The sequence below is a fragment of the Lactuca sativa genome, chromosome 7, assembly GCF_002870075.4.
Source record: "Lactuca sativa cultivar Salinas chromosome 7, Lsat_Salinas_v11, whole genome shotgun sequence".
In the NCBI taxonomy this organism is placed as follows: Eukaryota; Viridiplantae; Streptophyta; class Magnoliopsida; order Asterales; family Asteraceae; genus Lactuca; species Lactuca sativa.
In genome coordinates this window covers 119,506,639-119,522,956 of record NC_056629.2, presented here as the reverse complement: position 1 = coordinate 119,522,956, position 16,318 = coordinate 119,506,639, and the positions used below count along the sequence as shown (strand labels likewise).

The following is a 16,318-nucleotide window of genomic DNA, read 5'->3' as shown; positions in this document are numbered from 1 at the left end:
AGCTTAGGAGCTTACGGCTGTAAACTCAAGAGTTTACGACCGTAAACTCCTTGTGTGAGGTTTATTGGAGAGTAAACTCATGTATAGGGTCCTTTGGAACCCTAAACCCATTTGCCTTGTCCGACAACAACTTAGATGCAATCCTAACAGCTTATAACACTTATATAAAGTGTTTATCATATTCTAGGATGTCTTAACATTTACAATTAGTAGTTTAAGACTAATTGAGTACATATATGTGTGATTATATGTTCATTAGGGTCATAGTGTGTTTACAAGTCCTCACTTGGCACCTAACAATCCGACACCGTTCAGTACATCCAAACCACCATCTACATGTGAGTTCATACCCCTTAATCAATGTTTTAAATGATTTTAAATGCTTTAATGAGAGGGGGGGGGGGGGGGGGGAATACAGGTAGAAAACAACATGTTATTAAATCAATCATATGTATTTATAACTGTGTTTTCATTCAGCAGATTTCACATACTACAAAATGTGATGCATGAAATGGTTTTATATCTTAAAAATACCTTGATAGCAAAAGTATTACGTTTGAAATGTTTATTAAAATGACATCAAGTCATTGTTAATTATTGTTCAAAACTCATAGATGTTTTACAAAACCATTTTTACCCTCTTGAACAAAACTATATCTATACACTTATGTTCTTTTATATGTATTGATATTATAGTTTTCATCCTTCATTCAGTTTCCCATATTCTTGTGTAGCAAGGGTGTATAAACCTATTTGGAAAATCAATTACCTTCCAGTTAACTATTATGGGGATAGTTAGGAGATACATAACATTATTCCTATTACAAGGAATTACATTAGAGTCAGTTCATTCATGAGTCTACACTATACATTACATGAGTACCTTACATGAATACATTACATGAGAACCTTACATGAATACATTACATGAGTACCTTACATGAATACATTACATGAGTACCTTACATGAATACATTACATGAGTACCTTATATGAATACATTACATGAGTACTTTACGTGGATACATCTTCCTGTATACATTTACATGGATGCTTGTACCTCGATTCATTAGGATGATTTATTAGTACCTTCTGTGTAAATTGTCCTGCCTATCCCAGTTCAACGGGATATCTAGACGGGACTAACCATTCCGAAGCCCAGCTGATTAGCACCAGTGGTTGATGAACATCTACGGATGCCTACGGTTGATTCTTACATTAGAATACGATTACGGGACTAACCATTCCTCGGGCTTACTGTTCGCTACAGAGGTTGATGAACATCTACGGATGCCTACGGTTAATACTTATATTAGGAAAATCGATTACGCGACTAACCCTTCCTCCCACCTGCTGTAGCTACAGAGGACAATTGAACAATCTACGGATGTTCAAAGGTTATACATTTCGCTAACCGCGATGTCATGTTAATCCTAGTACCAAAGGATAACAATTACATTAGTACATTTTCCTATTACTTTATTTTGTGATACATTCACATAAACAAGGAGTTAGACTAAGTACTTTTAGTACTAGTCAATAAAAAAGAAAAACTATCATTTTACTTACAAAACATTCGGGTCTTGGTAGAAGACTACATTTCATACCAGTAGGAAATAAGGGATTTTCTAGGTTTTTCATTTGTTACATCAACTGTTTCATTTAAAGATTTACAGGGCATTCATAACAGTTTTCCCAAAACAAGACAATGACACTAAATTACTTATGAATTCACCAACTTTAGGCTGATACTCACTTTCAAAATAACTTGTATTCTCAGGTCACCAGTAGACAGGTACGATGGCCAGGTTTTGAGAAGACGGAACACATACAAGACTCGTCTTTTATTTTGATTGTATTTTTGGTATCTTATTACATTGAAAGAACACACATGTATTAAAACTTTACTTTTAATGCAATGGATGATGTTGTTGCTTGTTTACTACTTTACATTGTTTGTGATACTGTACATGACATCCTCCACCCGGAACGTTTCCGCCGTTCTTGGTTTTGGGGTGTGACACGATATATTATAAATTTTTTGTGTCCTTTTACTTGTGTGTAATTGCGTACTTTTCTGATTTGTATTAAAAGCTGGAAAAGCATAGAAAACCAAAAGCCAAAGAAAAAAATTTGAATGTATTATCTAGAAAAAACTAAAAATTGTATTGAACTTTCAATAAAAAAACATTCACAATATATATAGACCGTGATTTATTATTAACTAGGTGTGAGACCAATGTATTACATGAATTTATTTAAAGAAAACTAAATACAAAATTCTAAATATTTGAGAAGTTTGAATTTTTAAGAAAAGTGAGAAAATACAGAATTATAAAAATTAAAGTGTTTTTTTATTCTCTTTTAAATTTAAATAAATAATATAGATAAATAAATAAAGAAAATTAATGAGTCTTTAATTTAGTAATTTTAAAGTTAGAAGAAAAGTTCATTAATAAAATTGATATGCATTTATTATCTTATTTAAATATTATCTGAAATTTAATAAAAAAAATTATAAAATGACATGTAGAATAAAAATTAATTTAAAATAACCACAAAATTACATGTGGCAAAATAAATGAGAATGTGACATGTGGCATAAAGATCCTTATTTATTAGGGAAGACTAGGTGTGAGATCAATGTATTACATGAGTTTATTTAAAAGAAAAAACTAAATACAAAATTCTAAACATTTGAGAAGTTTGAATTTTTAAGAAAAGTAAGAAAATACATAATTATAAAAATTAAAGTGTTTTTTTGTTCTCTTTTAAATTTAAACAAATAATTTAGATAAATAAATAAAGAAAATTAATGAGTCTTTAATTTAGTGATTTAAAAGTTAGAAGAAAAGTTTATTAATAAAACTGATATGCATTTATTATCTCATTTAAATATTATCTGAAATTTAATAAAAATAAAAAAACCATAAAATGACATGTGGAATAAAAATTAATTTAAAATAACCACAAAATTACACGTGGCAAAATAAATGAGAATGTGACATGTGACAAAAAGATCTTTATTTATTAGGGAAGATTAGATTAAATCAGTGTTGTAAAAATTGGTCTAGGCGGCCGCCTAGGCGGCACCTAGGCGCTAGGCGGTCTGCAACTAATTACGATTAGGGGTGCCAGGCGGAAATTGGTCAATATCGGTCAAACTCGGGCTAGGCGATCCTCGGCGGTCCTTGGCAGTCCTCGACGGTCCTTGGCGGGAAGCTTTTAAAAAATTCAAATTTTCAAATTTTCAAATATTATACCAAAATTTTCAAAACTTCAAAATTTTAAATTTTTAAATATTCAAATTTTCAAATATTATACCAAATATTTCAAAATTTCAAAATTTAAAAATTTTAAATTTTCAAATACTATTTTTTCTTAGGATATATTAAGTTTTAAAATAGTTTTATTAGTAATTTATGGTCCCCGATTAATTCTCCGATTAATCCCCGCGAAACCGATTAATCGCTTGATCCTAGTCGACCGCCGAGCTACCGCCGAACGATTTTTACAACCTTGGATTAAATATATGTATATTAAGTATTAAGTGTGAGACCTATGTATTACATGAGTTTATTTAAAAGAAATAACAAAATACAAAATTCCAAACATTTGAAAAGTTTGAATTTATAAGAAAAGTGAGAAAATATTGAATTATAAAAATTAAAGTGTTTTTTTTGTTCTCTTTTAAATTTAAACAAATAATTTAGATAAATAAATAAAGAAAATAAATAAGTCTTTAATTTAGTAATTTTAAAGTTAGAAGAAAAGTTCATTAATAAAACTGATATGAATTTATTATCTTATTTAAATATTATCTGAAATTTAATAAAATAAAAAATTATAAAATGACATGTAGAATAAAAATTAATTTAAAATAACCACAAAATTACATGTGGCAAAATAAATGAGAATGTGACATGTGGTAAAAAGATCTTTATTTATTAAGGAAGATTAGATTAAACATATGTATATTAAGTATTAGGTGTGAGACCCATGTATTACATTAGTTTATTTAAAAGAAACAACTAAATACTAAATTCCAAATATTTGAGAAATTTGAATTTATAAGAAAAGTGAGAAAATATTGAATTATAAAAATTAAAGTGTTTTTTTTTTGTTCTCTTTTAAATTTAGCCAAATAATTTAGATAAATAAATAAAAAAAATTAATGAATATTTAGTTTAGTAATTTTAAAGTTAGAAGAAAAATGTTCATTAATGAAATTGATTTCATTTATTATTGCATTTAAATACTATCTGGAATTTAATACAATAAAATAAACTGTAAAATGACATGTGGAATAAAAATTAATTTAAAATAACCACAAAATTACATGTGGCACAATAACTGAGAGTGTGACATGTGGTAAAAAGATATTTATTTATTAGAGAAGATTGATATATATTTATTATTTCATTTAAATATTATCCAAAATTTAATAAAATAAAAAACCAATAAAATGACATGTGGAATAAAAATTAATTTAAAATAATCACAAAATTACATGTGGCAAAATAAATGAGAATGTGACATGTGATAAAAATATCATTTTTTATTAGAGAAGATTAGATTAAACATATGTATATTAAGTATTAGGTGTGAGACCCATGTATCATACGAGTTTATTTAAAAGAAGCAACTAAATACAAAATTCCAAACATTTAAGAAATTTGAATTTATAAGAAAAGTGAGAAAATATTGAATTATAAAAATTAAAGTGTTTTTTTTGTTCTTTTTTAATTTTAAACAAATAATTTAGATAAATAAATAAAGAAAATTACTTAATCTTTAGTAATTTTAAAATTAGAAGAAAAATTCATTTATAAAATTGATATTTATTTATTATTGTATTTAAATATTATCTGAAATTTAATAAAATGAAAAAACCATAAAATAATATTTGGAATAAAAATTAATTTAAAATAAGTAAACAAATTAAACATGACAAAATAAATAAGAATATGACATGTGACGAAAAGATCTTTATTTATTAGAAATTTAAGATTTAAGATGGAATGCGGTAAAAAAAGACCTTGAACTTATTATCATTTATCATCGCAGCTAGCTGTTACATGATATATAAAACAAGAACGAACATAATTAAGTGTAGAGGATGATGACGCTTTGCCATTCAATTTATATAGATATTAATTAGAAAAGGTGGTCGTAAATCAATGACAATGATATCTCTTTACCTTTTATATCTCACGCCCTGGCATTCCATGGCATGGCATCTAGTAGGATAAGATTCTTTAACGACAACTCATTCTCCCTCATAACCACCTCATCTCTTTATTACTAATTATGATTATCAAATCTTTATACATACTTGTTCACATAAATTAATTAACCTATAATCTCAAGACCAATTTAAAATTGATAACTCACCGCTTAGTAGTGAGAAGATACTCATGCATCTTATCATGTTATTCCTAAGGCACGCGTTATTTATTATTATAACCATAAATTTGTGACATGTTTGTTGCATTTACTAGTTGTTGGGATTCTTCATCATTTTGACGTGTACCTCTGTTGATTGGAGCTTGATTTCATCAAAACATAACCACCAATGGTTTCATAATCCATGTCAAACACCTCAAAACAGTAGCCATTAATCCAAAATATACAAACCAAACTCACATGACATCTTTTATGTATTGTAATTATTTTATTAATTGAGTTTAAATTTGCTATTGTATAATGAATATACAGTGAGAAAAGTTTTGTTGGCATATTTATAAGTTGAAAGCGTGAGGCGATGGTTAGTTATATATTTTGACTAGCGTAGAAAAAGTAGGTAATCAATCACAAGACCCATATTTCTTTTATATAAATATATTAATTAAAAGAAAAAAAACTGTACCTTCCAAGTACGCCTACCTGTACCCTCCGAATTCCCTTTTTATACTCGCATTTGCTTGCTCTCTTTCTCTCTCTCTCCCGTTCATCTTTGTTTGCGACAACCTTAAACCATAACTTAATCATGAAGAAGCTCATCCGCCGCCTCTCTCGTGTCGCCGACTCATCTCACTACTCTCTCTTGAGATCCGACTCTCGGCTCTCCCTCCGGTCACACAGCTCCCTAAAGACACAACGGCACGGCGGAGTACCCGAGGGACACCTTCCCGTTTACGTCGGAGATGACATGGAGCGATTCGTCGTCAGCGCACACTTACTCAGCCACCCAGTTTTCATCAACCTCCTTAATAAATCCGCTCAAGAGTATGGTTACCAACAACAAGGCGTCCTCCGCATCCCCTGTCATGCCCTCCTCTTCGAACGCCTCCTGGAAGCCTTGCGACTTGGCCAAGAAGCCTCCTACGACCAGCTTCAGCTCCTCCTCTCCGATGAATTCCTCTGTTAGCTCTATTTTTCCTTAATTTTTGAATCTTTTTATATACGATGACAGATCGGTTTTTTTTTGTGTGGTCTGTACATACAACGTCGATCTCATGTGTAATAAACGTGAGGCCTGCACTATTTACTAGAGATATTAAACTAATTAGTGAAGATGAATGAATTATTACTGATATTTATCTGCATCTTGGTAGTGTTTTGGAATTTCTTTTTTCAGTTTGGTATGCATCTGGTTATCGAATGAAGAGTATTTGTTTGTATGGTATTAATTACCCTTTTTTTGCAGCCACGAAATATTGTGGAAGATAGAGTTACAGAAAGGAAAAGAACGAATTGGTTGGTTTTTTATTTGTGTGTCCTAACCTAAATTAATACATAATAGCTTAGAAATAAAGTTTGGCATTGTAGACGTAGGATTTTTTTTTTTTTCTTTTTTCTTTGCCCTTGCTTGTCCTTAATTATGTGTATTTTTTCTTTTATATCTGCAAAAAAGATATGATGAATTATATTGCTTTTTTTTGTCCTTGTATATTTTGAATATGGTTTTGAGTGTATATATTTTATGAGTTTTGGAATGCAAAAGCTTATGAGAATTTTGTGAGAGATAGAAAGAAGGCGATGGTTGTAAATCTTGATAAAAGAAAGGATTCTTCTCTGTGTAAGACAACAGAAACAAACTGCTTGATTGATATTAAAAAAAAAAAAAAAAAAACAAACAAACAAAAGTGACATATTCAGATAAAGCAATACGTTTACTGACTTGGGTATAATACTCGCATTTAGTTCAAAATGTAATCTATTTTAGTACAATCATCATTATCAGCATATGATTGATAACATGTTAGTGTATAGAAGGGTGTATGGTGGAAATTTGTGGAAATTTGGATCTCATGTGATCGCGTGGATTTGTTTTCCGAACTGATATTTTTAACTTATGTCCTATTTATTAGAAATCCATTTCTAGGATAATCCAAATAGATACTTACGAATCTAGGCATAGGAACGCAAACCAAATTGCTAGAGTAATTCTGAGTTCATCAGAAAAAAAGGGGTTGAGAAAGGTTCATTACGGCTCAAAGAGAGTTGTGTTGATGCTTGACAATTAGGGTTCGTTTAGAGTTGTCGCCTTCTGAATTAGTCATCTTGGAATTAATGACATGATCAATGGTTTCCAAAACTGACTAAATTTACCAATTTGACCATAATCACCGACTATAATTTGGGATCACCACTAGGGGCTCTGTCCTTTGGACCCCGTCATTTTATCGTATCGGCTTATAACTCGTTCTTTAATTTATATGTATGCACTTTGCACACTTTGCACACACTGTACATATATGTTATCAAGTACAAATTATAAACCCCTTAGTTCATATATTAGTTCCAATTACACAAAAAGTCTGGTGACACTAATGTCACCAACAAACCTTACCCAACAAACCTTACCCCTTTTAGTGTAACCCATGAACTAACACAACATTAATCTAAACTAACCAAACTACTATATAATTGAAAATATCGAAATGATTGAATAGTCACCTTAGTATCTTACACATTTAAAATACTTAAGAATCAAGGTGTTCTAAGATTTGAATCATTCAACCCAGTCGAATACCTAAAGATAAAATGCATCCTAGTTTTTTGAACTTTCTAGCAAATACAACTTGATACTATTTTAAAGTCGTGTGACCTAATCCTCTCATGATTTTATCATGGCCAAGTCTCCAACCTCTTGAAATACGGTTACACTTCACAATCACGTAGATAATTCTTTTACTTCATGTATCTGCACACAAATTTTATTAAAGGAATTATTAAGAAGTTAAACTTCAACCTGGTCAACTATAAAACCGAACACATACATGGGATTAATATTATACATGTTCCAATTTATAAGTGTCAGCTTTCCATATTGGATTCAATTTCTAATGTCATATTAGATGGGAATTATGTGTCTCACCATTACAAAATTGGATGGACTTTAACCCCATCCTAATAAGAGACTTGTGCACTGAGTCTCTTGTTTAGTTAGGTGTTTTGCCAAATTTTGTTGTGATTTCACAAACTCAACTAAAATCAAACCATTCATGATTAGTTCTCTAATCATACTATGTCTAACACTTAAGTGTCTAGACTTTCCATTATAAACCTGACTATATGCCTTAGTCTAGGCAACAACATAATCACAAATAATAGAAATGGGTGCTATCAGCTTTGACCACAAAGGAATCTCATAGACTAAATTCTTTAGCCACTCCACTTCTTTACCAACAGCAGATAACACAACAAACTTATATTCCATTTTCTAGTTTGTAATGCAAGTTTGCGCTTGGAAGCCCAGGAAATGGCACCTTCCTCAAGCAAGAAAACCCATCTAGTAGTTAAAAATGGTCATCCATGTTGGTTGTCCAACTTGCATCCGGATGACCCTCAAAAACCGAAGGATATCCCAAATAACTAAAACCATAATCCATGATTCCCATGAGATAGTTAAACACTCCATGAATTGCTTGCTAGTTTTAAGCACTGGGATTACTAGTGTACCTGCTCAATTTGTCCATATCAAAAGAAATATCATGCCTAGTACTTCTCATGACATATGTTAAGTTACCAATAGCCTTAGAGTACTCCAATTGTGAAATAGGTATGACAATGTATGACATTAATTTCACACTAGAATTCATAGGAGAGCTCACCTGTCACACCCCGAAAACCGAAGACGGAAACATTTCCGGGGTTGACTCCACGTTGAGTATCAAATCCGATGCACATAGTAAAGCAGTAATCACAAAACATTACATTACATAATATTGTTTACATCTGTTTGAAAGTAAAGTTGTACAAGTGTTTTACATATGTAATATAAACAAAAGTAAAGACAATTCTTCGGGACGCTCCGTCTTCTCCAAAAGGTTGCGGTGTACCTGTCTATCACTGACCTGAGAATACAAGCAGTTTGAAAATCAGCATAAAGCTGGTGAGTTCATAAGCGGTTTAGTTTTGAAAACAACGAGTTCCTTTACTTTCTGGAAAAGTTGTTAATCAAGAAAATCCCATATTTTCTTATGAAAACGGTTTGGTTATCCTTTGTTACAATTTCGAAAACGGTTGGTTATGTCGTTCCAGGAAAATCCCATATTTTCCTTTTAGTTTTAGTTATTCATTTGTTACTTTATCCGTTTATGCGCTGTTGTACTATCCAGGAAAATGCCATATTTTCCTATGTGTTGAGTTGTCTATTAGTATCTAGGTTCGTTACTGGTTGTTATGTTATCCCAGGAAAATCCCATATTTTCCTATGTGTAGTGGTTGATTTCGAAGTAATAGTAATTCCCATATGTGTAGCATTTGTTAAGTATTCTAAACCCTTAGTTATTCTACTTTAGAATGGCTATTATTTACTAATCTAGTTGTATTTTCGAATATTTGGAATCACACAGAAGTGTACATTACGGCATTTTCGAAGTTCTGCTGAATTCCAAAAGAGTATATTAGTTATGTATTCGAAGCTCTGTCAACATTCTGAGGCGGTTATATTTGAAACTTAGTAGAGGTCCAGAGGCGTATTTTCGTATTAAATTCGAAACTCTGGTGACACTCAAGGGGTACACTAACTGTATTTTTGAAGTCTTAATGTCAACCAAAGGCGTCATTTCGTATTCGCATTCGTAGTCGTATTCGTATTCGTAGTCGTATTCGTATTCGTAGTCGTATTTGTATTCGTATTCATATTCGTATTCATATTCGTATTCGTATTCGTATTCGTACTAGATTACATTCGTATTCGTATTCGTAGTCGTATTCGTATTCGTACTAGATTACATTCGTATTCGTATTCGTACTAGGTTACATTCGTATTCGTATTCGTACTAGGTTACATTCGTTGATCTTAAATATGATTAGTATGATTTCTTATTCAAAGAGAATGTAGTTATAACACTTTTAAAAGAAATCTATGTTTAACCTGCAATGCGAAACGTCAGTTACCACAAATCTTTGGATAATCAAAACATTTAGTAAGTAAAACCGTTGGGTTGAAAATCAGTTTAAGTACAAAATACACTTGTACTTTTTGCTTGTATTCCCCCCTGAAAACATTGAAAACGGTGAAAAAGGGTAGGGGTATGAACTCATCGGACTCGGAAATGTGACGATTTCGGACACTAAACGTCGGTTCGGGGCCTGATTACTCGCGATGTCCCTATGTAAAATGAAATAATGTCCATATATATCTAATTAGATTTACAATCACTAATTATATGGAGCATTATACATGAATGAGATTAAACACTTCAAAACGAGTGTTTGGAGTGACCCGGGTGACATCTACGGACGAGTAATGGCACGAGGGACTTGGGATTTGAGTTTACTCCCCAAGAGTAAACATTTTAGGGAGTTTACAACCATAAAACACCTACATACATGAGTTCACGGCCGTGAACTCATGTTGGTGTGATTTTGAGTGCTTAATGGCTTGTTTGGACTTGGGAAATGTTGGAATGGACTTCTAAAATGCCTTGGATTAATTTAAGGGGACTTATACCATGTTTAAGGGAGTTCACGGCTGTAAACTTGGAGTTTACGGCCATAAACTCTCCCATGGTATTGAATAATTGATTTAAGGCACTTAGGACAATCAAATGTGATTCTAGTTAATTTTCCAAGCCTTGTTATGAATTTAGGGCATCTTTTGACACATATTTGGGAGTTTACGGCCTAAGGGCATGATCTATGGCCGTAAACTCTTATTAAGAGGATGTTTGATGTGTTTAAGGTCCCCAAACTATTTTTAGATGGCTCTAAAACCCCTCCAAACCCCCCTCCCTTTAAATGAGTTTACGGCCTAGGATAGTTCTAGGGCCTTAAACACATGATAATGGTCCTAATCCATAGTTTAAACTCGAATTTGAAGGTTAAAGAGGTTACATAACAAGCTAGGGAAGGTACCTTGGTGATTAGAAGCCTTAAACTTGAGATTTGGACCCTTAAACTTGGATTTAGGAGAGAGGTTAGAGAGAGAGTAGAAAGAGAGGAAGCAAAAGATTCGAATGAATGTTTAAACACGTTTAAATAGGTCCTAAAACTTGGACACGGTGGAATTCTACCCGATACCGACATTAAATGGGGCTTTTGGTCGCACCCGATTAAGTTTCCGTAACTCGGCGGGAATGTTTCTAAAATTTTTGGAATAAGCATTTTGGGCTAATTTCATGAGTTCCTAACAGGTTTGGACACTCCTAGCATCAATTAAACATATAAGTTTAATTAATTTAACCCAAAAACGACATCGGAACGAATCGATATATGGCGAGTTATACGGGTAGTATGGGTTTTCGACGATGAACAACTTCGGGTTGTTACATCACCGGAGAACAATCACTAAAATTAAACCGATTGAGTGATTATTATGCCTTTGTTCACCCGCTTAATCCTTTTTCCAAGAAATAAATCAGTGTCTCCCAAGTATTTCATGGAAAATTTAGATGACAACAATGTTTCATCTTTTTGGTCCTGGTCAATACCAAAAATCAGCTTGTTATCTATATGTAAGCAAATGATCACTCATTCACTACTAACATCAATAAACCTACTATAAACACATTAGTCAAATCAGTTTAACTTAAAACCAAAGGACAAAATAACATCATCAAAACTTTGATTCCATTTTTTGGGTGCTTGTTTCAAACCATACAAAGATTTTATAGGTTTACATACTATATGGTCCTTACCGGGCATAACAAAACCTTTTTGTAATTTCATGTAAATTTTTCTATCAAGTTCACCATTTGAAAAAGGTTGTTTTAATATCCATTTGATTGGTAATCAGGTTGTAAATACTTGCTAAGGAAACTAACAATTTAATAGTAAAAATATACACAATTGGACCATATGTATCAAAATAATCAACATTGGGTTTTTGGCTAAAACCCTGCATGACCATTCAGGCTTTAAACTTGGAAATAATCCCATCAAAATTCATTTCCTTTTGAAAATCCATTTTCAACCAAGTGGTTTAGAATTTGAAGGCAAATTATACAACACCCAAGTGTTATTTTCAAGAATTGATGACATTTCATCACTAATTGAATCCTTCTAAAAGATAATATATCGAGACTCATTGGCTTCTTGAAAATTCATAGGATCATCTACAATACGAAGAGTATTGAAAACCAATTTTGTGCCTTGAACCTTCAACCAACAACCGTTGGAAGTTGCTACCAAAGTCTTTTGTAATTCAGGCTCTTTTGCTTTTTTGAAGCTCATGTGTTCCAGGTAAAACAGCAACATCTGAACTTTTTGGATTTTACACTTCATTAGTGCCAAAAGTCAGATCCTTTTAGATTTTATTCAATAATCAATTTCTAAAAACACTAGAAACGACAACAAAAGCTTTATAATTGTGAATAAACTTAAATTTTAGTTTTACCCACCAAACATCATTTTGCAGACGTGGAAAGATTGTAACAACCATCAGAAAAAAAAAAGAATACAACCTTTGAAGTCTGTAATTCCTCTTAGGAAGTTGGAAGTTGATGAAGAATTTAGATGTAGAACTCCACCTACGTCGAAACACCAACAATAGATCAACTTGATACAGATGTTAGTCCTTCTTGTGATAATGGGAATACTCTTAATCTAATAAGAACAAAAACAACTTTTTGTCTTGAGGAGACTTCAACTATCAACCTTTTCTCTACTAATAACGTAACACGTTAATTGAAAGAGAAAAGTGGTAGAGAGAGGAGGTGAATGCATGGAATTCACTAGCCAAAGAAATGAGATCAAAATCCTTTTAAAATGCTTTCAAGAGTCATCTTTATTCATTGAGTCTTTTGACATTCCATCCCACGCTTTTAATGCTTAAAAGCACATGGAATAAGAACTATTGAACAAATGATAAAAAATTCAACCTTTTCTACTTCTCCTTACCTTATAGCCATGACTTTTATGAGAAAAAGCAACTTTTTGTCTTGAGGAGACTTCAACTATCAACATTTTCTCTACTAATAACATAACACTTTAATTGAAAAAGAAAAATGGTAGAGAGAGGAAGTGAATGCATGGAATTCACTAGCCAAAGAAATGAGATCAAAATCCTTTTAAAATCCTTTCAAGAGTCATCTTTATTCATTGAGTCTTTTGACATTCCATCCCATGCTTTTAATGCTTAAAAGCACATGGAATAAGAACTATTGAACAAATACTAAACAATTCAACCTTTTCTACTTCTCCTTACCTTATAGCCATGACTTTTATGAGAAAAAGCAACAGAAAAATGCAGCCATGCATGTTTGTGTAATATGACTCTTAAATCCTTCTAAAAGACTCATACCTTTCATGTATTACCCTTACCTTGTCCATTCTTTAATCATTGAGAGAAAACATGCTTCAAAATCATGTTATTCTTATTAAAATAAGCATTGAGGACAAGAAATTGTCATTAGAATTTGACTTTCAAATTAGAAGTGAAATGGATGTTAGTTTCTATTCTTTATTTTTAAATCATTTGTATCTAGTTTGTATATAATAGAACCCTTAGACACACACACACACACACACACACACACATATATATATATATATATATATATATATATATGCAAAGGAATCTTGCATCTTGATTTCTTTCAAGATATCGTCGACATATGCATAAAGATTTGAATATTTAATGTTCATCTTTTCATATCTCCGTAGATTTTATATTCTAAGAATGTATTTTGTCTTTCTTAAGTCTCTCATATTAGAAAATACTTTCTAAGTCAAAGCAAAATGGCTTTGCATAGTTGGAATGTAGTTTATCATGATTAAGTAGTGTTACTTATACAAGATTAGGAATATCACTAGGCTCCTACTTATTTTTAGTAAAGACAAATGTCATCTTCATTTTGATGAAAAAAACTACTTTATGTTTCCTTATTAAAATGATGATTCAAACCTTGAGATGTTTTCTTTACATCTATAAATGGATCTCAAAAGGTTATATATTCTGTTAGGATATCTTGGTTTCAAAAGACCTCTAGGCTAAACAATATACACATCCTCAAGTAGGTATCTACTACTAAGGAAAGTAGTTTTCTTGAAATCTATTTTCCATATCTCATAATCATCATAAGTAGTCATGGTAAATAATATCTTTGTTGATCTAATGACATATACTTAAGAAAAGGTTTGGCCATAGTTAATGACATGAGCATGAGTAAAACCTTTTACAACAAATCTTGCTAAATGTGTATAGATCTCCATGTTTGTACTTTTTCTAAAAGAATCACTTACTACTTTAGTCATGCTATAGGGTAGAAGAATAATCAAGTCTATACTTGATTATTATACATGTATTGTATCTCAGTGTTCATGACTCTAACTCACTCATTTGATTCTAAATCTAATATAGCATTTTGGTAGTTGATGGATTTCCCAGAAACCATCAAGAAGAACCCATAATGAAATATTTCATATTGCTCAAGTTAGATGATTTCTACCATATATGTAAGCAATTTGTTTTTCTGAATGGCTATTATTCATATTCAACAATCTCTTTTTGAAAACTAGTGCACAATTTTGCTACATCAAGCTATGGTTCTTAAGCTGCTTCAAGTTCCATGTGCCTTCCATTTGTTTAGTCATTAGAAGCTTGTGTTCTTAAAACTTAGCTTTCAGAGGAATAAGTGACCTTATTCTTGTTGACTTTGTAAATAATAATCTAAATAACCTTTGAATATTCTAAAAATATGTATCAAGTAGATTTTAGGTCTAAAAGCTTTACTCCTATATAGGCTTCAAGTTCTCAGAACATTAAGTAAGACAAGGAGACATCCTTTCCATACTAAATCTTATAAAAAAGTTTATCTATTTCTTACTTTGTGTGTGTATTCAAAATACAAGTAATAGTGATTAAGGTATATCCCGAAAGAAAATGATAAAGGATGTAACACCAGATCCTTGCAAGTAAATTCCTTCCTTTTATTTTAAAATTTTGATTTTAGATGTGTATCTACGTAAGGCGTACATAGCCTACTACACGTTGCGTAGAAGGGTATCTTGGATACGTGGTTTTAATGATCTACACAGTGCATAGATCTATGTACGCAGCGCGTACCTGCCTAGAGCCCAAACCCTAATCTCGGGATTTTAAGCCCTATTTAAGGGGTCTAACTCTCTAGAGGCCCTTCTATTCCCAGTCTATATTTCCCTAAACGTTCCTTTTGAAACTCTAGTTCACTTTTAGTGTATTTGTGAGCTTAAGATTGTATTTACATGCATCGGAAGAAACAAGAAGGTGGTGGAGTTGCTTAGAAGCTTGAATCAGCTTTGGATCCAAAAGTTCATTCCCCTCATCGATCTCTAGGAGGTATAAAGTCTCCACCATTATGAAATTTTATGATAGATCTAGTTTATGCTAAAGAATTTTCATGTTTTGTCCCCATAACCTTGGTTCTTATGAGTATGAACTACTTTCGGACATCAGGGTATCATTTCTAGTAGATTTCGGAGTTGTTAAGTCATAAAAATGAGAGCTTTGTGACTCTAATTCATCCATGCATGAGTCTCTGGAGCTTGTAGTGACTTATTGGACTTAGGTTATGAGTTTGTGCACTTGGTCTACACGCAAATGGATAAAGTCAATGACTTTATCTATTATGACGTCCATCTATTTTAGTTTTGGAAGTTTGGTGGTTTCTCTTCCTGTATTAAGAGCTTAATGATTAAGTTAAGGATTTTGGGAGCACATGAGGCGTAATTCTTTTTTACGCATCGTGTAGCCTTATTTTTCACCGTTTTTTGCCACCTTAGGCTCTACGCAGGGCATAGAGCTATTATGCATGGCGTAATTTAGCTGAATGTTGCCTTTTGACTTTTTGACCGTTGACCATTGACTTTGACCAAGTTTGACTTTAGGTCATTTTGGCTATTTTGAGTAGTGGATTAAGTCTTGTTCCATATAATGTGACATGTA

General features: G+C 31.9%; 1 protein-coding gene across 1 annotated transcript; it reads left to right on the top strand.

The window, feature by feature from the left end:
- Window positions 1-5,890: 5,890 nt before the first annotated feature.
- LOC111907787 (auxin-responsive protein SAUR71) lies at window positions 5,891-6,628 on the top strand. Its single transcript, XM_023903589.3, has one exon. It carries the CDS (start codon window positions 5,990-5,992, stop codon window positions 6,368-6,370), a length of 381 nt encoding a protein of 126 aa, XP_023759357.1. The 5' UTR covers window positions 5,891-5,989; the 3' UTR covers window positions 6,371-6,628.
- Window positions 6,629-16,318: the final 9,690 nt, after the last annotated feature.